Source organism: Meriones unguiculatus, chromosome 8, assembly GCF_030254825.1.
Source record: "Meriones unguiculatus strain TT.TT164.6M chromosome 8, Bangor_MerUng_6.1, whole genome shotgun sequence".
Classification (NCBI taxonomy): Eukaryota; Metazoa; Chordata; class Mammalia; order Rodentia; family Muridae; genus Meriones; species Meriones unguiculatus.
In genome coordinates, this window is record NC_083356.1 from 69,379,451 (window position 1) to 69,404,183 (window position 24,733).

At 45.9% G+C, this 24,733-nt stretch overlaps 1 protein-coding gene across 2 annotated transcripts; it reads left to right on the forward strand.

The window, feature by feature from the left end:
* Positions 1-961: 961 nt before the first annotated feature.
* LOC110544720 (histo-blood group ABO system transferase 1) lies at positions 962-20,182 on the forward strand. Of its 2 annotated transcripts, XM_060389721.1 has the most exons (7): positions 962-1,059; positions 11,983-12,052; positions 13,195-13,251; positions 14,098-14,145; positions 16,360-16,395; positions 16,887-17,021; positions 18,993-20,182. In XM_060389721.1, exons 1-7 carry the CDS (start codon positions 1,047-1,049, stop codon positions 19,678-19,680), a joined length of 1,047 nt encoding a protein of 348 aa, XP_060245704.1. In that variant the 5' UTR covers positions 962-1,046; the 3' UTR covers positions 19,681-20,182. The 2 variants fall into 2 exon arrangements, with proteins under 2 accessions (XP_060245704.1, XP_060245705.1); XM_060389722.1 differs by lacking the exon at positions 11,983-12,052 and having other exon boundaries at positions 1,007-1,059.
* The last annotated feature ends 4,551 nt before the right edge of the window (positions 20,183-24,733 follow it).

The window sequence follows — 24,733 nt, forward strand, 5'->3', positions numbered from 1 at the left end:
TTACATTAGGTGAATAAAAGTTACTTTTATATGGTGTTAGGTTAATGCCTGTAATTTTTTTTACCTGTTAGTCACAAATATATTAGGTCAGAGACAGAGGTGGGCATGAAATGGCTATTAAGGATGGTAAAGATAGCCCAAGGTAAATTGTCATTAGACTCTGGTATGGCAACATTCCCAGTTCTCCATAATCAGTTGATCAGCCTTGAAGAAGGTCCTTGAAAGGTTTCTGTTCTTTTGAGGAACTTTGGTTCACATTAGGTTTTCTAAATCACATTAATTTCTAAATTAAGTTGACAAGATTAGCCAGCACTTTGAAGGTGGAGACAGGAAGATCTTTGTGAGTTTGAGGCCTGCAAGGTCTACAATAGTGAAGTTTAGGCCAGCCTGGGATACATGACACCATCAGACTTTCATATAGAGATAAAGAGATGGGGTGAGACAGTTGAGAGAAAAGACTGGGAAAGATGAGAGGAGGGGGAGGAATAACAAGGAGGATATGAAGGAGAAGAAGTAGAAGAAGAGGAAAACATGAGAGGGAGCAGAAGGAAGATGAGAGAGAGGAAAGGGAGAAATGAGAGAGGGAAGGGAAGAAGAGCATGGGAGAAAGGGAGAGACAAAGAGATGAGAAAAGAGGGAGAGAAAGGAGAGAGAAAGAGAGAGAACACTCTAAAATAAAACAGTCAGGTGAGGAGAGCTTGGGGAGGCTGCTAGCTTAAGGAAGAAACCTAAGTTGAAGAAGACAGTGGAACAGATTTGGGGGACCACAAAGGCAGGCTAGAGCATGACAGGAGGGAGAAGCACCCGCAATCCCTGGGATATGAGGTGTGGATAGATACTGCCCGTGGCCCTGGGATAGCTGGCTGAGGACACCTGCTTCCCTTAGACACACTGGGCAAATCAGGAGCCTGCCAGAGTTTTACCCCGCCCACAGGTGTTCAGAACTGTGTATATTCTCTCCTGAGGGTGAGTCCTGCTGTGTGCCTGAGGTCTGAGCTGTGACTAACAACTAGCTGCACAGAAACAGAACCATCCTGGGCCCTGCCATGGACTTCAGAGGTGAGCTGAGGGGTGAGGAAAGGGGCTGTGAGTGCTCTCCGTTGATTGCTAGCTATCTGGTTGGGGCTTCATTGCTGCTGGGGCAGGGCTAGGAGTGCTGCATGGTCAGGAACCCCAAGAATCCCTGGATCTGCGTGTTTGTGCATGTGAACTGCTGAGGGGCGAGGGAGTGGGGCAGAGTTCTGTCAGAGTGGGAAGTGCTGATCTGACTAGTCAAGGCTGCCTTGGAAGGACTTGAATGCAAGTGACCTGTCCGTCCCTCTACTGGGTATCCCCTTCTCCACCTGCCTCTGTATTCCAGAACACAGGTCAGGTCAGTGGCCATGAAGCTGGCCTTCCAGGTGCTCTGAGGAGTCCCGATCACCTGTGGGGAGAAGGGGAGGAAGAGGGCCAAGGAGAGGAGTCTCCAGGTGGCTGAGTGGCAGTAATCCTGCAAGGCTGGAGAGGAGGGGTGATGGTTGGGAGGGTGGGTCTGGCTCTCTAGCCCTCAGCTGGTACAGCCAGGATTGTTTGGTTACAAAAGAATATTCTTGGTGTTACACAAAGATACACACAAACAAAGCAAAATTAATCCAGGAAGGGGATTTCTTTTTGCCAGAGGTGCTTGTTATGTGTGAGCACATAGCTCATGAGAGTACAAGGTCCACTTGGATCTACTGTGGCTCAAGCGATGACTGTGTCTTGTCCCATTGGTGGAATCTGGACCTTACTTACAATCTGATGTCATTTGCTTAATCCTCATCAGCACAAAGGGTAAGGGTGTGCTAGAATCAACAGGCAAGTACAGGAGAGTTTTACAAGATGGAGGAGATTATGGAGTATTGGCCCTTGGCAGCCAACCGCCATAGATAAAAAAACTCATTTCTCACTCTCCCTCTTTTCTACCTGTGGTAAAATATATAAAACAAAATTATCATCTTAACCATTTTACCCCATAACAAAAACGACAGAATTTTCCTATTCATGTCTGTGTGCAATGTGTACACATGGGTTTTGTGAGGAATTCAGAAGGCAACTCTGTGGAGATGCTTCTCTTTTACCTCATGGGTTCTGGATCTCAATCTTAGGCTGTCAATCTTAGGCAGAAAGGCTCTACCTACTGTGAGATCTTACTGGCCAATCTTAGCAATTTTAAGTGCAGATCTCAGTGTCTTTAAAAGTGTTATCAGAGGTATGTGGAGGGCTGGACACCCAAGGGAGCCAATTTGTCCTCATTTGTTCAGCCATGGCTGGTGGGTAAACTGTCAGAGGAACAAAGAGATTAAGCAGATAAAGGCTGCCCAGTTGCCAGGGCAGCTGGGTTAGCGGCAGGCAGGGGGAAGTGGCAGGTGGGAGAAAGCCTGGGGTTTCTGATCTGGGCAGATTTTTCAAGTGTTTCTACAAAGGGTAGAAACACACCAGACATGCGTGGGGGTGGGGTGAGGAGGGTGGGTGGAAGGAATGTCACCATTTATCCTCAGAGGACAAGGCTTGGAAAGCTCTTGAAGAACATACATTTGTTTTGAGCACATGAGAAACTACTAGCACAGCAAATGTAGGAAGACAGAGTGACCCAGCTCTCGCTGAGGTGTGGCCCAGGGTAATACAAAGTGTGAGGCACCAGGCAAAGGGGAAAAGGAAGAAACCACAAGAGCAACCAAAGGCTTGTTCTCTGGGAGTTGTAGAATCTTGTCACTGAGGTAATGATGTGAGATCTGTCCTGCAAATAGGACAACTGTGTTTGTTGTGGGAGACCAAAAGCACATAAAGAAGGAGCTTGGGAGGCATCAAAAAGGACAATAACATCTTGGTTTCCACAGCTGAATCTGTCATTTATGTCCTTTTCCTTTGAGATCAGAAATTAAGTTGATATAGGAGTAACAGACCCTTGGGGTTGAGATGGCAAATTTGTTCATTTTATGATGCTAAGGGCAGGGGTTAATTGATTTATAATGCTTGTAGAGAATGAGTGAAAATAAGGACGTGATGTACCTAGGCATGCTTCAGAAGGTTTTTATTGTAGGTAAGAGGGAGAATTCAGCCAGAGGCATATGTATGAAGCCAAATTGAATATGGCCAGTCAAATAGGCCAAGCCCTGAAAGGAGAGAGGGATGGAGATAGCAAGAGATAAAGAGAAGAGAAAGGATAGGAGAGAGGGAAAAACTGATGGAACAAAGATCCAGGCACAGAGCCAGGAGAGAAGAACCAAGAAAGTGTAGTCAAAATGGCTGAGTTATGTATGAAAGGAAAGCTGGGGAGAGGGGAAGAAACTGAAGAGAAGGGAACAGATGATCAGGCACTGAAGGGGTTCAAGGTGGAGGGCAGAGGTGAGAAGTTCTGAGAGGAGACAGGACTCAGCAACATATGCTTGCAAAGCTGGGACTGGCAGGCAGTTAAACTAGATTGTAGACACCTGATACACATGTTTTCCCGATACCCTCAGGCCCCAAAATTCCCGCCTTTTGTTGATGATATGGACAACATAATCTCTTCTATATCTGCTCCTGAGATGAATTTGAGTTGTCACTGTTGGTGGCCAGCAGCAAGGCTGGAATGATGGTCAAAGCGTGGGAAAGGAAAGAAGAGTGCAGTTCAGGGACATCTGTCTTGCTAGGTGTCCAGGTCCAGTGAGAACACCTGTAGACAGCTTTGGGCAGTGTAGGATGCAGAGGCTCAGGAAGGTTGGAAACTCCTTCAAAAGCACCTAGGGATGCCACATTTGAAATAGTTTTCAGTCTTCATTTGATTAGAAATCTGCTAGGACAGCTGTAGACTAGGGAAAAATGTAAGCTAAGGAGTTTAGAGGAATATTTTAATCTTGGATATACGTTAGAAACTTTCAGTGCCGTGGTCCTGGTAGCTGGGGGAAAGGGAGGAATTGAAAGACCAAAGACCAGTGTAAGGGGGAGGCCTCTCCCTCAGCAAAAGGCAGGTGGAGAAACTCAGAGTGTTGATTGACAGGAGTTCTTATCCAGAGTCTATTTTGACTTATGAGAGGCAGATTTTTAAGCATCAGGTGACTTCCTGTAAGCTTACATAATTTTTTAAGTTTACAAATGAGATAAAAGTTTTAGAGGCATTGGCATTACCAGACTTTGTAATCTGCACTGAAATCTATACTATAGAAAAAGCAATAGATTCAGACTTTGAGTCATATTAAAACATGACTACTATATATATACAAATCCCACACCCTGAACTCAGAATCATTTCTTTGGGTCATATATATATATATATATATATATATATATATATATATATATGATAGAGATGTTTTCAGCATGGTCAGAGCACTTTTTAAAGTCTATACTTAGAAGACAACCAAAAGACATTTAAAGTTTTGAGCTTGTGACTATGATAATAGCAGTCAGTGTTTTGCCAGGACTAGCTTAACAGTTTATCAGAATTTCATCTGTTGTTAAAATTCTGAACTTTAGAAGTCTTAGTATAATGATACTATAGTGAGAAAGAAAGATATCTGAAATACTTTTTTTTTACATGCTGTTAAATCAGTTTTTCCGACTTTTACAATTTGCATTTACACACTTTAAATCATTTTCTTAGATACTGATAACTTACCTAAGCTTTTACTTCAGCAGACCTTTGTGTCTTGCATTTACACATCTTAAAACAGAGGGGGCTACAGCTGGGATACAAAGTGAATATATTGTAATAAATAAAAAATATAAAAAAACCAAAATATTTTCTTAGGCAAGGAGAATAGGTGGGGCTAGGAGCAGAGGAGGCTACAACAAGGAGATAAACTGAATTAAAAATAATTATAAAGCAAACAAAAAGAAAAGAAAACATTTCCTTAGACTCCCACGGTACTTCACATGCTTTTGTTTTGTGCTTTCATTTACCATGAGACACAGGTGGTTGATTACTGACAGCACTCCTTATAAAGCAAGTTCCTTTAAATAAGGGATTTATAAAAAGTTACACTGAAACCTGTTTGGTGAGTTTTTCTCTTTCAGAGTGAAGTCTAGCAGCAAGGTAAACTGTTCTGTCTCTCTCAGCTGGAGACCTAGACTCTCTAGAAAGAAGTGAGGCCTGTTTATACTTATGAAAGGAACTGACAAGCTAGCTGCAGCTTTGGGAAGGAGCTGTTTGCTCCCTGCTGCCAAACTAAAAAAAGCTACAGTTAGCCTTCAACCTATCAGACATCTGAGAAGGATAAATGATAGCAGGAAGTGTAATACAAAGGGACTATGTACCAATTAAAATGACAGAAACTTACTGTTATCTGGGTTACCTTAGCTTCCTCTGGGCTCAATGGTTTCCTTGAGGGATAGAAGTCACAGGTCTTTGGCTGCCTGAGAGGACAGCATTGGATTTTTAACTCCTACACAGGACAACATATTATGCCTTTGGCTGCCAGACCACCCAGACCCAGGAAGTCTAAGAGATTGTCCTGTGGAACTTGGAAAAACTGGCCTGCTTTAATGGGGTAGAGTAGAGCAGTCAACTCAGTGTCCACAGATTGGGCAGGGCCATGGTGGTGGGCCAGAAACTCACCTCGTGGTTAGGGTTGCCATAATTCAGATGGAGTTGTCTGTGCCCCATTTGTTTCTTTGGTGACCTTGGGGTAGCCACTAGCAGCTAGCATTTCTGTCCAGCACTGGAAGTTTTGTTTTTTGTTGTTGTTTTTTTTTCCATTAAACATTTTAAATGCCACATCCAGCAGATCTCTGAACAGTTTGAAGATCCTTTGTTAAGTATACAGTATACTTATTTTAAACCCACTTTACTTGTTTTTTTGTTATTTTGGGCTTAACCTTGAAAGCATAAACAAGAAGCTAAATCAAGCTTGTCATTGTAAATGAGTTACATTTGTACTTAGCATGACTGAACATAGTTCTGAACACTGAAGAATTTGATAATTTATAAGGAGACTGAGCATTAGCGGCATGTTTTAATTATCTTTAACAGCTTATAAGTTAGTGGCTTTTATAAGATTAGTATTTTACACCTTTACCCTTCTTATGTTTGATTTTCACATGCTCATATGCCCCCCTAGAATCCCGACTTACACCCATACCCTTATAGGGTGAATCCTTTTTTATTCCAGGAGTAAGTCATTTATCATTCTGTGCTGGATGAACCCAGAGGATGGAGCCTCTTAGGGCCAAGATAGGGTGAAGAAAACAGATTTCTACCGTATGGAATCACTCAGAGCAGGGCATTCCAACACTCACTCCAGCACTCAGTGTTAGTGTTCGTTCAGCCATACTGTGTTTAGGCTCACTGACCTCTCAGTGTGAAGAGGTGAGTTGCTCTCTTTTGGCTGTGGGAGAGAGGTTTGGAGAGAGACAGCAGATGGGGTGAATGGAGTTGGGGTGGTACAACTGCCGTCTCTGCTCCTGTCACTGGAAATTATTTCTTGGGATGTCCTTTTCCTTCTAATGAATGTCCACACTTATTATGTAGTAAAACATACAGTGTGTATAGTTTGATAATTTTGGTATCTGAGACAGAGTCTCCAGTCAAGGTAAAGAGCAAACCAATTCCTTAATTCTTCCTGCCCTCAGGTCAGAGACTAGTCATTTGACTAGTTCTGGGACCCTCAGAGGACTGGGTCTTTTCAGTGGGTGTTCACACCCTTGAGACACCAGTTCACGGCCTGGTCCACACCTGTACTTGAGACAAATGTCTTGAAGTTTAAAATGTTTATGGTTTTTGAGGAACTTGACAAACTAGTGTCTGTTCTTAGGCTACCCACATTGTTTCATATCTGTTCGTCCCCAGTGAAGTTTGTTGAACACTGATGGTATCAGGAAGCCAGGTTCCAGGAAGTGTGCCTGTCACAGTGAGCAGGAATAGGAGGTAGGCCTGGAGACACGAGTCTCCATGTAAGTGAGAGGCCTGGTGTGTGGGAGTCTGGGAAGTAGTGTGCCCTGAGCAGAGCCACTGCAGGGAGACCCAGGGCTAGAAGCTGGTGGGGTGTGCTGGAGGTAGAGAGGCTCCCACCAGAGAAAGTAAACCTGGAGTTTAGATGCAGTGGTGGCTGGTGAGCTGGATGGGCATGGCTGCTGTGTGGAATGGCTTCTTAGAAAGTGCTGGCTCATCCTAATATCTAATAAAATAGACTTTCAACCCAAGTTAATCAAAAAAGATAAGGAGGGCCACTATATTCTCATCAAAGGAAAAATCCACCAAGAGGACATCACAATTTTGAATATCTATGCCCCAAATACAAGAGCACCTACATTCGTAAATGAAACAATATTAAAGCTTAAATCACACATTGATCCTAATACCCTAATAGTGGAAGACTTCAACACTTCACTATCACCAAGGGACAGATCAACTAGACAGAAAACAAATAGGGAAATAAAAACACTTACAGAGACCCTAAATCAAATGGACCTAATAGATGTCTACAGATCTTTTCATCCAAACTCAAAAGAGTATACCTTCTTTTCAGCACCGCATGGAACCTTCTCCAAAATAGACCATATAGTTGGTCATAAAGCAAGCCTAAACAGATACAAAAAGATTGAAATAATCCCTTGTATTCTATCTGACCACCATGGACTAAAGCTGGATCTCAACAACAACAGAAATAACAAACAGCCTACACGCACATGGAAACTGAACAACTTGTTACTCAATGACAGCTGGGTTAAGGAAGAAATAAAGAAAGAAATTAAAGACTTCCTAGAATTCAATGAAAATGAAGGCACAACATACCCAAATTTATGGGACACCTTGAAAGCAGTGTTCAGGGGAAAATTTATAGCACTAAGTGCCTGCAAGAAGAAATTCGTAAGGTCACATACAAACAACTTAATGGCCCAACTGAAAACCCTAGAAAAAAAAAGAAGCAGATACATCCAAGAGGAGCAGATGGCTGGAAATAATCAAACTCAGGGCTGAAATCAATCAATTAGAAACAAATAAAACTATTCAAAGAATCAACGGAACAAAAAGCTGGTTTTTTGAGAAAATCAACAAGATAGACAAACCCTTAGCCAAACTAACTAAAAAGCAGAGAGAATCTATCCAAATCAACAAAATCAGAGATGAAAAGGGTGACATAACTACAGACACTGAGGAAATTCAAACAATCATTAGGTCATACTACAAAAGCCTATATGCCACAAAATTTGAAAACCTAAATGAAATGGACAATTTTCTTGATAGATTCCATCTTCCAACATTAAGTCAAGATCAGGTAGAAAGACTGAATAGCCCTATATCTCCTAAGGAAATTGAAGCAGTCATTCACAGTCTCCCCTCCAAAAAAAGCCCTGGGCCAGATGGTTTCAGCGCGGAATTCTACCAGACCTTCAAAGAAGTGCTAACACCAATTCTCCTCAAACTATTCCACAAAATAGAAACAGAAGGTACATTCTATGAAGAGACAGTCACCCTGATACCTAAAACACACAAAGACCCAACAAAAAAAGAGAACTTCAGACCTATCTTTCTTATGAACATTGATGCAAAAATACTCAATAAAATACTTGTAAACTGAATCCAAGAACACATCAAAGATATCATCCACCACGACCAAGTAGGCTTCATCCCAGGCATGCAAGGGTGGTTCAACATACAGAAAACCATCAATGTAATCCACCACATAAACAAACTGAAGGAGAAAAACCACATGATCATCTCCTTAGATGCTGAAAAAGCATTTGACAAAGTCCAACACCCATTCATGTTTAAAGTCTTGGAGAGACCAGGAATACAAGGCACATATCTAAACATAATAAAGGCAACATACAGCAAGCCTATAGCCAACATCAAACTCAATGGAGAGAAACTTAAATCAATCCCACTGAAATCAGGGACAAGACAAGGCTGCCCACTCTCTCCATACCTCTTCAACATAGTACTTGAAGTCCTAGCCGGAGCAATAAGACAACTAAAGGAGATCAAGGGGATACAAATCGGAAAGGAAGAGGTCAAAGTGTCACTATTTGCAGATGATATGATAGTATATATGAGCGACCCCAAATATTCAACCAGAGAACTCCTCCAGCTGATAAACACCTTCAGCAAAGTGGCAGGATACAAGATCAACTCAAAAAAAATCAGAAGCCCCCCTGTATACCAAAGACAAAAGGGCCGAGAAAGAAATTAGGGAAACAAAACCCTTCATAATAGCCACTAATAACATAAAGTACCTTGGGGTGACACTAACAAAGCAAGTGAAAGACCTGTTTGAGAAAAACTTCAAATCTCTGAAGAAAGAAATTGAAGAAGATATCAGAAGATGGAAAGATCTCCCGTGCTCATGGATTGGTAGGATTAACATTGTGAAAATGGCCATCCTGCCAAAAGCAATGTACAGATTCAATGCAATTCCCATCAGAATACCAACTCAATTCTTTACAGACCTTGAAAAAAAGATTCTCAGCTTCATATGGAGAAACAAAAAACCCAGAATCTCCAAAACAATCCTGTACAACAGATCATCTGGAGGTATCTCCATCCCTGATCTCAGGTTGTACTACAGAGCAATAGTAATAAAAACTGCATGGTATTGGCATAAAAACAGAAAGGAGGATCAATGGTACCACATAGAAGACCCAGAAATAAACCCACACACCTATGAATACTCAATTTTTGACAAAGAAGCCAAAACCATTCAATGGAAAAAAGACAGCATCTTCAACAAATGGTGCTGGTCCAACTGGATGTCCACATGCAGAAAAATGAAAATAGATCTATATTTATCACCCTGCACAAAACTAAAGTCCCAGTGGATCAAAGACCTCAGCATAAAACCAGATACTCTAAATCTCTTAGAAGAAAAAGTGGAGAACAGCCTAGAACTCATTGGCACAGGAGACAACTTCCTGAACAGAACACCAACAGCACAGGCTCTAAGAGCAACAATCAATAAATGGGACCTCATGAAACTGAAAAGCTTCTGTAAAGCAAAGGACACCGTCATCAAAACAAAATGAATGCCTACAGAGTGGGAAAGAATCTTCACTAACCCATTAGCTGACAGAGGACTAATATCCAGTATATACAAAGAACTAAAGAAGCTGAAAAGCAGCAAACCAAGTAATCCAATTAAAAAATGGGGAACAGAGCTAAACAGAATTCTCGACAGAGGAATATCAAATGGCAGAGAAACACTTAAAGAAATGCTCATCCTCATTAGCCATCAAGGAAATGCAAATCAAAACGACCCTGAGATATCACCTTACACCCATCAGAATGGCCAAGATGAAAAACTCAAGTGATAACACATGCTGGAGAGGTTGTGGAGAAAGGGGAACCCTCCTCCACTGCTGGTGGGAATGTAAACTGGTACAACCACTCTGGAAATCTATCTGGTGCTTTCTAAGACAATTAGGAATAGTGCTTCCTCAAGACCCAGCTATACTACTGCTAGGTATATACCCAAAGTTTGCTCAAGTATACAAAAGGGATATTTTCGCAACCATGTTTATAGCAGCTTTATTTGTAATAGCCAGCACCTGGAAACAACCCAGATGTCCATCAACGGAGGAATGGGTACAGAAATTGTGGTATTTTTACACAATGGAATACTACTCAGCAATCAAAAAGGAGGAAATCATGAAATTTGCAGGCAAATGGTGGGATCTAGAAAAGATCATTCTGAGTGAAATATCCCAGAAGGAGAAAGACAAACATGGTATATACTCACTTATATAGACCTATAAGATATGATAAACATAATGAAATCTATACACCTAAAAAAGATAATCAAGAGAACGAACATTGGGAAAGATGATCAATCCTCGTTTAGAAAGACAGATGGGATGTGCACTGAACGTATGACAGGAGTCTACTGAGCGCATCTGAAAGACTCTAACTAGCAGTGTTTTCAAAGCAAAGACTCATGACCAAACCTTTGGCAGAGTACAGGGAATCATAAGACAGAAGGGGAGTTAGTCTGATGGGGAAAGGATAGGAGCTCCACAAGGACCAAATATCTGGGCACAGGGTCTTTTCTGAGACTGACATTCAACCAAGGACCATGTATGGATATAACCTAGAACCTCTGCTCAGATGTAGCCTGTGGTAGCTCAGTAACCAATTGGTTTCCCAAAGTGAGGGGAACAAGGACTATTTCTAACAGGAACTCAATGACTGGCTCTTTGGCCTCCCCACCCCCCAAGAAAGGAGCAGTCCTGTTAGGCCACATAGGAGGACTTTGCAGCCAGTCCTGAAGATACGTGGTTAAACAGGATCAGATGAATGGGGAGGAGGTCCCTCCCATCAGTGGACTTGGAAAGGGGCACGGCGGAGATGAGGGAGGGAGGGAGGGAGGGACTGGGAGGTAATGAGGGATCGGGACACAGCTGGGATACAGAGTTAATAAAATGTAACTGATAAGAAAAAAATAAAATTCAAAAAAAAAAAAAAAAAAAAGAAAGAAAGAAAACAAAAGCCAACACAACAAAAAGTAAAAAAAAAAAAAAAAAAAGTGCTGGCTCCAGGAGAGCTGACCAATCAGAGATTCTGGAAAGTGGGTGCATGCTAGTTTTTCCATTCTGCTCTTTGCTCAGAGCTTCACACATCAGCCTGGGTTTCAATCCCAGCATGAAAGAAATTCACTAGAAAATACCAGTTGCTGTCCCTGTGGAGATACGCGTACAGGGGCTGGGGGGAAGCTGGACCTAGCCTCCTGAGATGGAGCCAGCAGAGAGCCCAAGGTATTCATTTTGGTTATTTCAGTTTACCATGGGAGGGAGTGCTCAGTGACCTGAGGACTTGGACACCCAAGGAGACCCTGAGGGCCTAGGGAGCCACTGGAGTCATGAGCTGGAAGGGAACAACTTCTCTCCCCTCTGAGTGTGCAGTGGGGCTGGAGCTCCAGCCAGGATTGGGGCTGGCTGAGATGCAGTGGTGGCTGCAGGGCACAGGATGACCTCTGACTCTCAGGAGAGGCCTGGAGGGGCATCAGGCCTGAGAAGGACAGAGTAACTGGATCCTGTGCTGCTGTTTTTCAGGAAGACCAAATTGCTACTCGACTCACCTTGGAATCCTTCCTCTCCTAGTGCTTGTCTTAGTCTTCTTTAGGTAAGAATACAGGCTCATGAGCAACATTTGTGACCCTGATGGGGACCCTGAGCTGTGTATTAAAGAAGGTACTCTTGGCTTGGCACCCACAGTAGCATGTCCAGCTTTGGCTTGTCCACATAGTGAAGCCTCTGATTCCACAGAATGGATCTGGGGCTGGATGCCCAGTCATTTGGCTCTAGCTGTGAGGGTGGGCCTGGGGAAGGTGAGGAAGTCAGGCCTGGAGCCTGGAGTTCAGCCCTTTCTCTGTGTGGATGGTCTGTGAATCCCCACAGAGCAGAGACACTGGCATGTCTACTGGGGCTTCTGTAGACACATCCGGAAATAGGTCCTGATGTGGCCTTGGCTTATAGGACCTGGCACAGAGTAGGGGGTGTCCACAGGTGCTGCAGGTGTCCAGAGGAGGGCCTTGTTTCCAGGGCCCTTCTTGGCCACTGAAAGAGTCACACTAACTTTGTAACCTATGTTTCTTTTAATTGCCTTATAACTTATATTTTCGAGTTTTAGGCCCATGTTAATTAAAGCCTTTTAGTGCTTCTCCAGAGAGCCGAGGAATGTAAAAGTTCCTGACACTGGCCATCTGTGAGGACAGAGATAAGGAAGAAAACAATCAGAGAGCTCTACTAAGTGGAGAGAAAATCACCGGCCGGCGCATGTTGAGATAAACTTTGTTAGGAAACTGGGCCAAATGGCCCCAATCCTTCTCCTGAATAGCTCCTGACCTTTTACCCAAAGCCTGTAGCCTCCACTCCTCAGAACAGACACAGGATGAGTTAATCACTATCCCACCTTTAACTACAAGTGTATCTCATATGGCAGGAAATTCCAAACTGACTTGAAGATCAGATATTTCCCAGATATTTAGAACAGGGCTGATCAGACCTAAGGGTGCCCAGAACCAACCAATTATTTTAAAAGTTAAATACTTCATCCAGTCCCCTTGGGTTCCCCCGACTTGGGCCTAACAGCCACCTTCTCTTCCAGTGGGGTGAGCATGCTTAGTCCTCTCACCTGGGCCAGCATCTTCACTGGGACTTTCTGTGCTTACTGTGGTGGGTATGTCTGTAGTGCATTTGAAGAGGACAGACAGAGTCTCGTGTCTTTGTCCTGAGCAGCTGCCCCCATGCTTGTCTTTCCTACAGCTATGGGTACCTGAGCCACAGAAGCCAGGAACTGAGAGACCCAGGAGCAGTGACTAGGTGAGTGGGCATTGAAGTGTGTGTGTGTGTGTGTGTGTGTGTGTGTGTGTGTCATATTGAGTGTATGATGTGTGAACCCCTCCAGCAGCCTGCCACTCTGTTACTGAACATTGATTTGGGGCTCTGGCCCTGAAAGTTGTCTGTGCTTCCCACTAGATTACATGGCCTCTCACTCTCTTTTGGTTCTCATCATCTCCCTCTTGCGTCAGCTTTCTACTGCTTCAGAGCACTCTGCTGCATGCTCACTTATGCTGGGAGGGAGACACAACTTTGACGACTGCCAGAGTCACGGGGGGCGGGGGGTGTACAGACCCTGGTGGCTCTCTTATATTTCTAGTGGTTGAGGGTGGCCCTGGGCTGAGATGAGCTGTCCCTGGGCCTCCATGTGTGACTGGACTTCCCCTGAGCCAGGCTGGAAGGTTCTAGACCACTGACCTATTACATGTTACCTCGGGCACCCAGACGCTGGGGTTGAGGTCATCTAGCGCCATTTCTGCCGTAGTTTGTCTCCTCTGGGACAGGAATAGACTCCACATCTTGGTAGGAGGCGGCTGGGAATGTGCTGTGTGCTAGAACTCCTCTTCTGCTCAGGATCCACTCAGGAGTGGCTGGGGAGTGTGGAGCCGTGAACCTTGACTGCAGTCTCTGACCCTTGAGTCTATGGCATGGCAGTGTTTGACTTTGGTGCTGTAGGCATAATTCCATGGGGTGATCACCATGGTGTTGGTCTATAATAGTAATAGACTACTGTACCCTCAGGCACACTCTGCCCTTCCACCCAGCTCTGTGGGACTGAACCCTAAACCCTCCTGGTATAAACCTGTCTCTTGTGTTCTCTTTCTGCAGCGTGGCTGTCAGAGAGCTGGATGTCCGGGAAATTGTAACCCTGTCAAGGTATCTGGACTTCACATGGTGCTCTTCAGCTCTGGGCTGTGTGGTGTGGATGGAGGGCTGTGTGTGTGTGTGTGTGTGTGTGTGTGTGTAGCATGGGCCTTTGCTCTGTCCCACAGCCTTATACTTTGTTTTGACTAAGTGCATGTCACCTGGCCTTTGAAGAGCCATGCTGGCATCTGGTACAGAGCTGAGTTTATGTGTGTGTACCACCATTCCCAGGACAAGCAGCACAGCACAGGAGTTTACCATGCTCACAATTGCCACAGTTCAGTGCGGTAAGCACAGCCATGCTGTGGTGTAGCCATCTCCACCATCTATATCCAGCTTATCCCATTATAGAAACTGTCCATTAAGCCCTGACTCATACTGGGGGACCTGTCACCCACCTTGCTTCTTCTGTGGTGTTCCTCTGAGGCAAAGAGGCCATAAAAGGCCCTCAGGTCCCCTGGAATGGGGGTTATAGATGGTTGTGTATCTCCACATGGGTGCTGGGAACTGAATCCAGTTGTTCTGCAGGAGTAGCCATTGCCACTACTGCTGAACATCATTCCAGCCCGCTGTCTGCTTTCCACATCCTCACAGGGCATGCCACGTACTAGCTGAAGCAGCTCTTGTCCCGTGCAGCCTACATCCTTTGTGTGGACAGCCCACTGCTGCACACTGCTCCAGGCATTATCTCGGGAAGCACTTGACACCGATGTTAGGACTGGACTCTGACCAGGCAGGAAAGCCAAGATTCTGTGTGCCACCAGCCAGGAGAGGACCAAGGCAGGATGCTGGCCCAGGAGGGATGGCTGTCATCTATAGACATGTTCAGTCTCATTCAGCTTGTGAATTAACACAGGTTTTTTAGACTATTGGTTTATCTTCTTGTAAAGCTTGCTGCTAATCTTAAACAGCTGTATAATCAAATCACCACACAGAGACTGGGTTTTTAGTTAACCTAGAACACAATGCTGGGCAATATTTACTCCCTCCTAAACCTCCAAGCCCTCAGTTTCCTAACATTTAGATTTCCCACATTATACTTGCTTTTTGTGAAATCTTAGGTCTGGTTCATGCTCCACGTCCTCCAAGCTCTCTCCTCCAGCTCTGCTCTCCTAGCTCCCTTTCTCTCTCTCCTCCCACTCCTTTAATGGGGGAAGAGTGAGCAGCACACCTGAGGCTCCTCCCATTGCACAACATTGTATCTAATTGTTTTATTTTGTCTTGTTTACACAGAGTTGAGACAGGATGCTTATAATGAGTATCACAATGCAATATCCGGATTGAAACCAGAGAGTTGGGGGTGGGGAAATCAGCATTTGAATTAACAAGGGTAAGGCATATACATCTTAAAAGAACATTATACCAACAGTGCAGCTTGACATCCTTTGTGTGGACAGCCCACTGCTGCACACTGTTCCAGGCATTATCTCGGGAAGCACTTGACACCAATGTTAGAACTATACTCTGACCAGTATATTCTCATGCAAGTCTGTCTATCTGGTGCATGGCTGCCAGTGACATGATTCAGGAAAGCCAAGATTCTGTGTGCCACCAGCCAGGAGAGGACCAAGGCAGGATGCTGGCCCAGGAGGGATGGCTATCATCTATAGACATGTTCAGTCTCATTCAGCTTGTGAATTACCACAGTTTTAAGATCTCCCAGCCTGAAGTATGGGGAGAGGTATCATGATGTCCTCACCCTTCCTTATGTCAAATAAGATTGTGATCTTCCTGTTAGTATTTTGGAACAAAACCTGCTTCTGGGTTACCTAGCAACTTATGATGTCATCATGTGTCATCTGCCAGGTGGCCACACCTTGAGGTTACCTTGCCCCTTAAAGGGACAACCCGACACGTGGGCGCTCTCTTACTCTTCTCTCTTAGTCTTTTCTCTCTCTCTCTCTCTCTCTCTCTCTCTCTCTCTCTCTCTCTCTCTCTCTCAGCAACCCTCCTCTTTTTCCCCATCATGTCCTGCTCTCCCTTCCCCCTTCCCTTCATATCCACCTAATAAACCTCTTTCATAGAAGATGGGTTGCCAGCTTCATCTTTAATTAATAGATCTAACACTTCCTGGTTAGGCTCAGGCTTGGGTCCCAGGATCATGGGCAGGCAGGGTGGCTTGGTCGCCACTTCTCATGCAAGTCTGTCTATCTGGTGCATGGCTGCCAGTGACATACATTCAAATGACCGTCCTGTCAACTTGAGTTCTGGTGTTTTCTTTTCCAGGATGACCTATCCCCACACAAAGGCGCTAATACCCAGGTGAGTAGATTAGGTCACCGCCTGGGCAGCGCAAGAATCCTAAAGGCACGAAAGGCACCAAACTATTGTCCTGGGGGAAGAGTGAGCAGCACACCTGAGGCTCTATGTCAGTCTCCAACACTGGGAAGAACTAAACTCAGAGAAACACAAAGACCTGAATAATTCTCATTGGCCTCAATTTACCTAACCTTTCACATTCTTAGGGCTGTCTGATTTCAGAACTGGAGCCCCAGAGCATCTTCTCTGTCTCCTTTCTCACTTGGGCTTCCACTCCTTGTCTCCTGTTCCTGTCACTATGGATTTGGGACATGGTGGTTGTGGTGGTAATAAACTCAATTGCTTTTATGGCTGGGGTGTAGTCAATGAGAGCTGCTTCTGATTGGCCCAGGCCCTCGTGATCATCCCTGAGGGAAGCTGCGGGTGTGGAATCTGAGAAGGGCTCCTTGCAGGACCTTTGGTCACATGTCGCCCCTGGCTCTCTCTCCATGCAGTAGGAAAGACGTTCTCGTCCTGACTCCTTGGCTGGCTCCCATCATCTGGGAGGGAACCTTCAATATCGACATACTGAATGAGCAGTTCAGGCTTCAGAATACCACGATTGGACTGACTGTGTTTGCCATCAAAAAGTAAGCAGTGGGGCTGGAGCGATGGCTAGTGGGTAAAGCACTTGCTTCCAGGCATGAAGATCTGAGTGTGATCCCTACCATCCATCTGGGCATGGTGGCATTTGACTATAGTCAAATCAGGTAGAGGAGAGAAATGAGTGGATCCAGGCAGCTTGTTGGACAGGCTAGCAAAACAGTGAGCTTCAGAGTCAATGAAGAGCCCTGTCTGAAGAACTAAAAGGTGAATAACAGAAGAAGACACCCAAAGCCAACTTCTGGCCTTCACACATGCACACAGGCACGTAAACATGGATACATACAATCTGCACACATACACACACATGTGCACACACAAGGGTCAAGGTGGAGGTGTAGGCATAACAAGCTCCATGGCTGTGTTTAGGATGCAGTGGGGGTGGGGCTTGTGGCACCTTCCTGAGCTCTGGTGGGCTCACAGGTGAATGAACCAGCTCTGCCTCCTCCCAAAGCCCCAGGCCAGCGTCCTTTGTGCTCTCAGTGAGGTGTCATTTGCAACCCTCAGCATACAGGTCAGGTGGGACTCTCATTCCCAGGGCTGGCAGCAAGGAACAGGATGCCAGCAGAGCTGAGGCCACTGAGGTGTCCTCAGATTCAGGACAAGGTAGACAGCAGGGGTTGGGTGAAACACTTAACCTCTGACCTAGGGGTGGCAGATAATAGACCTGGGGAAACCCTGACTTTCTGCTTCAGGCTGACCTGAGGTCACAGACAAGAAATGCGTCCTGTCTGGACCTGTGGGAAGCCAGGCAGGGCAGCATTATAACATGGAAAGTTGTGAGGGAATAAGAGACACCATTTTTGCTGCCTGCATTTGAGAAGGGCTTTGTGCTTCCCTGCACGGCTGAGTGAGGTCCAAGGACAGCTCTGAAGCCTTTGCACCAGTCAGACTTGAGAGAGGTTTGGGGTTCAGCTGGAGGGCTCTTAGGCACCTTGAGAGAGAATTCCTGCCACCCCTAGGGACAAAGGACCATACAGTAACAAGACACAAACACTAGTTGTCTGGGTTGGTGCTTTGTGGGAAAAAGGCCCCTGAGGGAACTATCTGGGAGCCCCATGGTCACCTTTGCATAGCCACTTGCCTGTTTCTGACATTGAAGTGGGTTGGGCTTGGCACACTGCCAGGTGATACCATGGTGGGGCACGAGGTCCTGGGGGTCATCAAGGGAGGAACAGCCTTTGAAGCAGGTGAAAACTTCTTGGCCTGGAAGATGACACAGAACCTGGGTTATAAGCCTTTTCGACTTGGACCTGAGGGTTTTGGTTTAGGCTTGTGCTTCCTTCTAGGGTGCCTGTCTCCCCCATTACCTGCCTACCCTGTGAGGCTGGTTCTTGCTCTGGTGGAGTTCACAGGAGATGACCCTTAGGGACCTAAGAGAGTTACTGAGTCCCTTGTCCACAGTCCCTTCTAGCCTCTGAGGAGGAAGGTCTAGGATACAGAGACCCTTTGCTTTCCTGAGACAGCCCTGGAGAGTGTCCAAAGTGGGCACACAGATACCAGGCCCTTGAGGAGCCACCTAGTTCCCCCGGGGTTGAGAAAGTGTGGCCTTAGGAGCCCAGGCGCTATTCAGGCCACTGCAAGGGCTCAAGGTGTGGAGTGTCTTGGGATGGAGCTGTCATTAGCAAAGGGAGGATGACAGACCCATGGGCAAGTGGCCTGCTGAGGAGTCGCCAAGACAAGAGAGACCTTCGGGGGATCTGCCTGGAACTCCAGGTCTGGAGTCAGCCTGCTCCCTGGCTGAAAGCATCCAGGATTCTACCTCAATGTTCCTTGCTAAGATGGGGTGCTGATGTTGCATCCTTCTGCTACAAAGGAGGGTAAAGTGAGGTACAGACTGTGGACTGGTCAGGAGAACTGTAAAGTTGGGGGATCAAGCCTCCAGGTAGCCATGGTTTCTGCAGCCTGGGCCTCTGTCTTGGTAAGTTTTGTTCATACCTCTTTGTCCTCCCTCCCAGGTATGTGGTATTCCTGAAGCTGTTCCTGGAGACGGCAGAGCAGCACTTCATGGTGGGACACAAGGTCACCTACTATGTCTTCACTGACCGGCCAGGTGATGTTCCACAGGTGCACCTGGGGACAGGACGGCGTCTGGTGGTGCTAACTGTGCGCAATTACAGCCGCTGGCAGGACGTGTCCATGCATCGGATGGAGATGATCAGCCACTTCTCAGAGCGGCGCTTTCTGCATGAGGTGGATTACCTGGTCTGTGCAGATGTGGACATGAAGTTCCGTGACCACGTGGGCGTGGAGATTCTCTCAGCACTCTTCGGCACCCTGCATCTTGGCTTCTACAATAGCAGCCGGCAGGCTTTTACCTATGAGCGCCGGCCAAAGTCCCAGGCCTACATCCCCTCAGACGAGGGTGACTTTTACTACATGGGAGGCTTCTTTGGGGGGTCAGTGGTGGAGGTGCACCATCTCACCAAGGCCTGCCATGAGGCTATGGTGGAGGACAAGGCCAATGGCATTGAGGCTGTGTGGCATGATGAGAGCCATTTGAACAAGTACCTGCTCTACCATAAGCCTACAAAAGTGCTGTCCCCAGAGTACCTGTGGGACCAGCAGCTGATGGGCTGGCCATCCATCATGAAGAAGCTGAGAGGTGTGACTGTGCCCAAGAACCATCAGGCAATCAGGAACTGATAGCTGAGTTCCCATTGGAGAGGCCAGGCCTATAGCCAGGGCACGTGAGGCTGGGTTGGAACTGGAAGGATTTGAGTGTCACCCTCCACCCCACCCCAGAGTCCAGCAGGCCCAGTGCCACTTGGCTAACCACACACTTGCATCTGTCCCTGGAGTATCAACCACCTCCAGCTCCCCCTGTGTGCCTAAGCTCCTTGTATTCAGTGATATGGTAGACACAGACTTCAGAACGTGGGCAAAACTCTGTCACGCAGGTACCTGAGGGCCTGTGCATCCTCACTCAGGCTTGTCCCTTCCTCTGTTGGGAGCTTTGACAGAGGGCCAGGGCCCTCAGGTAGGCAGGAGGGCAGGGAGTCAGCCTGTGGGCCACAGAGGTGCCTAGCTCCTGTTCAGCCCACTCAGGGCAGGTCAGTTCCCTATGCCCATCAACACTGCTCATTTTTTGTTTATTTGGGAATAGCTATTGATCCATTCCTGACAATAAATGTATTTCTAGATGACATGGAATGTTTTAAAATTTCCTTTTATTTTTCTTGTCTTGAGGTATTTGAGACTGAAAACAGGGCCTCATGGATGGCCTTGCATACCCTGGCATGCTGCCATGGAGGTGCATTTTTGTCAGACTCTTAGAGACACATAGTGACTGAACTTGCTGAGTGTAGGTAGCCTCATTACTTTCATACTCTAGTTTTCATTTAAAATTTTCAATGAAAAATTTATAAAATTTCAATACCCCTTTTTTCCTGTGTAGTGTTGGGGTCTGACTCGGTTCCCATCCTCAAATTTTACTGTTTTAAAAGTGTTGTTGCTTGTTTTATTTTTATTGATACAACATCTATAGCACTCTGGCTGGTTTCAGCCTAACTTTGTGGCCAGGCTGGCCTTGAATTCATGGTTCTCTTGCCTCATCCTCCTGGAATGATAAGCAAGCCAATGCACCTAGCAATGATATTCTTAATTTTGTTAAAATCCAACATATCTTGTTCCAAAATGGTTTCTGGGTCCTAAAGACCTTTGTACCCTTGGCTGTTTTTTCATTTCTTACATTGTTATAATTTGTTTTTCTGTGACAGGATCCCTATGTCCTTTTGGATGTCCTGGAATTTGCTACTAGACCAGGATGGGCTGGAACTCAAAGACATCCATGCCCCTCTGCCTGTTAGCACACCGGGCCGGCATTTTTTCCCTCTATCATAGGTGGGCAACCTACCAGTTATGAATATTCCATTAGCCTCCCACATATTGACTCCCATGTTTGTGCTGTCTGACATGCCCTGAACACTCCTGAGACTTGACTTCCTATAACACCCTTTCGTTTCTCAGCAATTGTGAACTAGTCAATAGCATGAGTGTTGAGTTCCAGCTCCCACCAACGCACCTTAGGGATAAGGCACAGTCACACCCTTGTTACCTCAAACACAAGCAAATTCTGGCCTTGTGTGCTTGTGCATCCTGTCTGAGTGGTGGAACACTCTTTTGCAAAATGAATTGCCTTGGTATGTTGATTTTTACTCTTTGTCCAAATACTGTCCAATGATGTGCAAGGTACAGCACAGTGTCTTACCTTCTCTTCTGTGCTCAGTAAATTTCCTGAACCCTGGAAATTTTCTGAAGGTTCTTCAAAATGATCAGATCCAGGGTGTAGACAGAGACACTCCTTAATGCCAAGAGTGTCATTTCACCTCAGAGATTATGGTAATCAAGAAAAAGTGTGTGTGTGGGGGGGAATTAGTGGGAAGAGAGGAGAGTTCAGACAAGCCAAAAATCAAGGAAGCCAACCTTAAGGCTTCTGAGGAAGGGGAAAAGGTGGGGTGAAGGGGGGTGTCACACACTGTGGGGAAGTGAGAAAGGCATCTAGAGGACATGGGCGAGGGGTGAAGGAAGGTAACCTTAGGAGTCCCTCCTTGGGGTTAAGGGAGATTTGCTCACTGTTGTCTGAAGTCTCTAACTTTCTAGGTGTCTGCCATTCTTCTGACTCTGGAAACCTAAGGACCAGCTATTTCTACCCCATAAAACCCCAGCAAGCCCAAGGGAGTGAATTGAAGGAGGAGAAGTGGGGGAAGAGAGAGTATGTGCTATGGGAGAGCAGGCAGTGTCTCAGGTGCCTGTCACAGCCTCACACATGAACTCCTGGTGCCCTGCCTCTTAGTTTCTGTCAGACCACAGGGAAACATGGTCTGCTTAGCTCTAGCTTAGGGATAAGTCTAAATGTGCAAGACATGCTGATCCTTTGAGTGTGTTTTCTGGCCATGCCTGGCAGCAATGTTCACACAAGAACAACCCCGGAAAATGTTTTCTCTAATTAGAAACAAATCCTGCCTTCCTCATGGGAGAGACCCGTGGTCAGCCCTGGCAGGAAATCAGAGCCTGGTGCCTAACCTTGCTCCTAGTCTGCAAGGTTCCTGGAGGCTTTTGAGTCAAATAATGGGCCCACTCTTTCAGTTTCCATAGCCAGTGACATCAGCCAGGATATTTACTCAGCTCAGCCCTGAAGGTCTTGCTGCTTGAGTGTTCTCTCGTTTCCTGATGGATGTTTCTATGCTTTTTTTTAAGTGCTACCCTGTGTCCCACTGGGATGGCTCATGGTCACAGATGACATTGGATTTGTGTCTCTATCTGGAACCTTCTTTCCTTGCATCATTTCTCATGGGGTTGTTTTGGGTTTTCATAGAAGGAAGGTTGGACTTTCAGGGAAATTTGCTGTTGTTGGGGTGATGGGGTCTCTGGAAGAGGACAGTGGGATAGACAGAGGATCTTTGGCAGGTCTCTGCTGCTGATGTCCTTGTGAGGACACTGTGTGTGCTCAGTCTCTTCTCTTTTTCTGGTAAGTCTAGGCAGGCTTGTCATTGACAGGCAGGGTGGCCAGTCTTGCTGTCCTGTGGTGGAGCTTGTCTCTCTTTGCTAAGTCTTCTTGGTTATCTTTCTTCATTCATTATGGGACCTGCTAAGTCCAGGATGTTGTTCTGGGCTCTGCTTTGTCCATATCCAAAGGTTGATTCCATCCCACCCTGTGCTGCAGGCCAGATGCAGAGCTCTGGTCCTACCTTCAGGATGCCTGCATCCATCATCTTGATTCCTGATGATCCCTGGCCCTGTTAAGTTTCTGCCCTAGCCCCTTTCCATGGTCCCCTTTCCATGGTTTGGGATGAGACACCTTCATGCTCCAGCATTCCATGTTGATGTTCCCATGCGTCCACCTGCAACACAGTTCACCAATCCTCCAGCTTGGCACACCTCAGCTCAACTTCAACCAACCTGTTCTAAGCCAGTGTCATGTGTGCCTGCATGGTGGACTGTGGCTTCCCTGCTGTGCTGTGTCTGTCCTTGCTCCTGCATGCCATTCTTTCCCCTCTGCCCATGGTTGTTCCTTGAGTTGCTCCTCTTTCACGGCCTTGGAGGAGCCCTACAGCTTTCTAGGGACTTCTCTGTGTTCTTTTCAACACTGCTTGGTCTTCACTCCCCACTCGTGGTTTGGATATTTGGGGCTGGAAGCTGAGAGTTTGGGAGTCTTTCTGGGAACAGGTAAAGTAAGGTAGAGACCTGAGTATTAAGATGGAAAACACTGAATGATCCTTTCTGTTAAAAGCCCCTCAGGTGCCTTCCTTTATCCTTTTTCTCCAAACATCATACAAGCTCCATTTTGAGAAGAACTAAAATGTCTTCAAACGGTGCCTTCAGTGTCCCAGGGTCCCAGTTACTCTATTCCCCTGTTTCTGAAACCTCTTCCGGCTTTTTGTGCTCCCCGACCTTCTTCCCTCAATCTTTGATCATAGGTCCACACTGGAGAGTCTCGCCCCAGCGACATCCATAAAACGGCAGCTTCACCCCACACACCGCTGCCTCACTTTCTAAACATCACAGAAAAATGCTTAGAATGATCTCAAGCTGGATCTAGGACCACACACCTGTAATCACAGCACCTTGAAGGTGGGAGTCAGGAGGGTCAGCAGTTGAAGGTCACCCTCAGCTTCTTATTGAGCTTAAGGCCAGGCTCAGCTACATGTGACTGAACCACAAAATATATATTAAAAAACAGTAGAAGTAAAAAAAAAAAAAAAAAAAAAAAAAAGCAAATGACAGAGTCTCAGGAAGTTGAATTCGTGCTATGGAAAAGACTATCACCCACACCCCAGCTTCCCTCATTCTTCACCCCTCCCTGACTGTACTAGGATGGCAGAACCAGGAAGCTGTGCTTGTGCCTGAGGACCAGCAGTGCAGACATAATGACTTCTCATGGTTGAACTGAGCCCCAGCAGCCTTCTGCTCCATCTCTAGCTGTGTCCGTTTCTGGCCACACCCAGTTGCTCTGGTTGTTGACCCACAGCCTATGTGTGCATGTGGCAGTGTGTCTAATCTGCCAGTTCCCTCACTGAAGGCCCAGTTTGAGATGATTGTGGCCATGAGAACTTGTGTGAGATTTCCTTGCAAATTTACTGCTTAGTTCATACCTTGGAGTGAAATGTATGGATTGGGGAGAGGGCTATTAAGAGTGTGATCCATTTGGCAAATACTGCCTAGTGTCTCCATCACCGGCTGCAGCATTTTCCACTCCCTCAAGAATGAAGGTTTCAGTTTCTCCCTTTTCTACCAGAATTGATGATGTAGGTGTTCAGGATTCTGTCCTTTTAACACAAGCATGCCCTATTGTTTGATTTATTGTGGTGTGTGTGTGTGTGTTATGGGGGCCCAAAAGAGGGAAAGATGAAGAGAGAGAGTTAATGTACCATGGCAGACATTTAGAGGTCAGAGGATAACCTTCGGGAATCAGAGCTCTTGCCATTCAGCTTAGTGGCAAGCACCTCTGCCCACTGAACCCTCTTGCTGGCCTGTGTTTTAATTTGCAATCCTCTGATAACATTTAATGTAAAATACCTTTCCATGTTTATTTTTACCTGTATCTTTTCTCATGAGATCCCTCTACAATTTTAGCCCATTTTCCTGTTGGGTTGTTTGTTTTCTTATTGCTAGTGAGGAGAGCTCCTCTTTGTGTGTGTTGTGTCCTAACTTTTTGTATGAGAGATGTGCTTTGCCAATGTTCTCCTCTCGTTGGTAC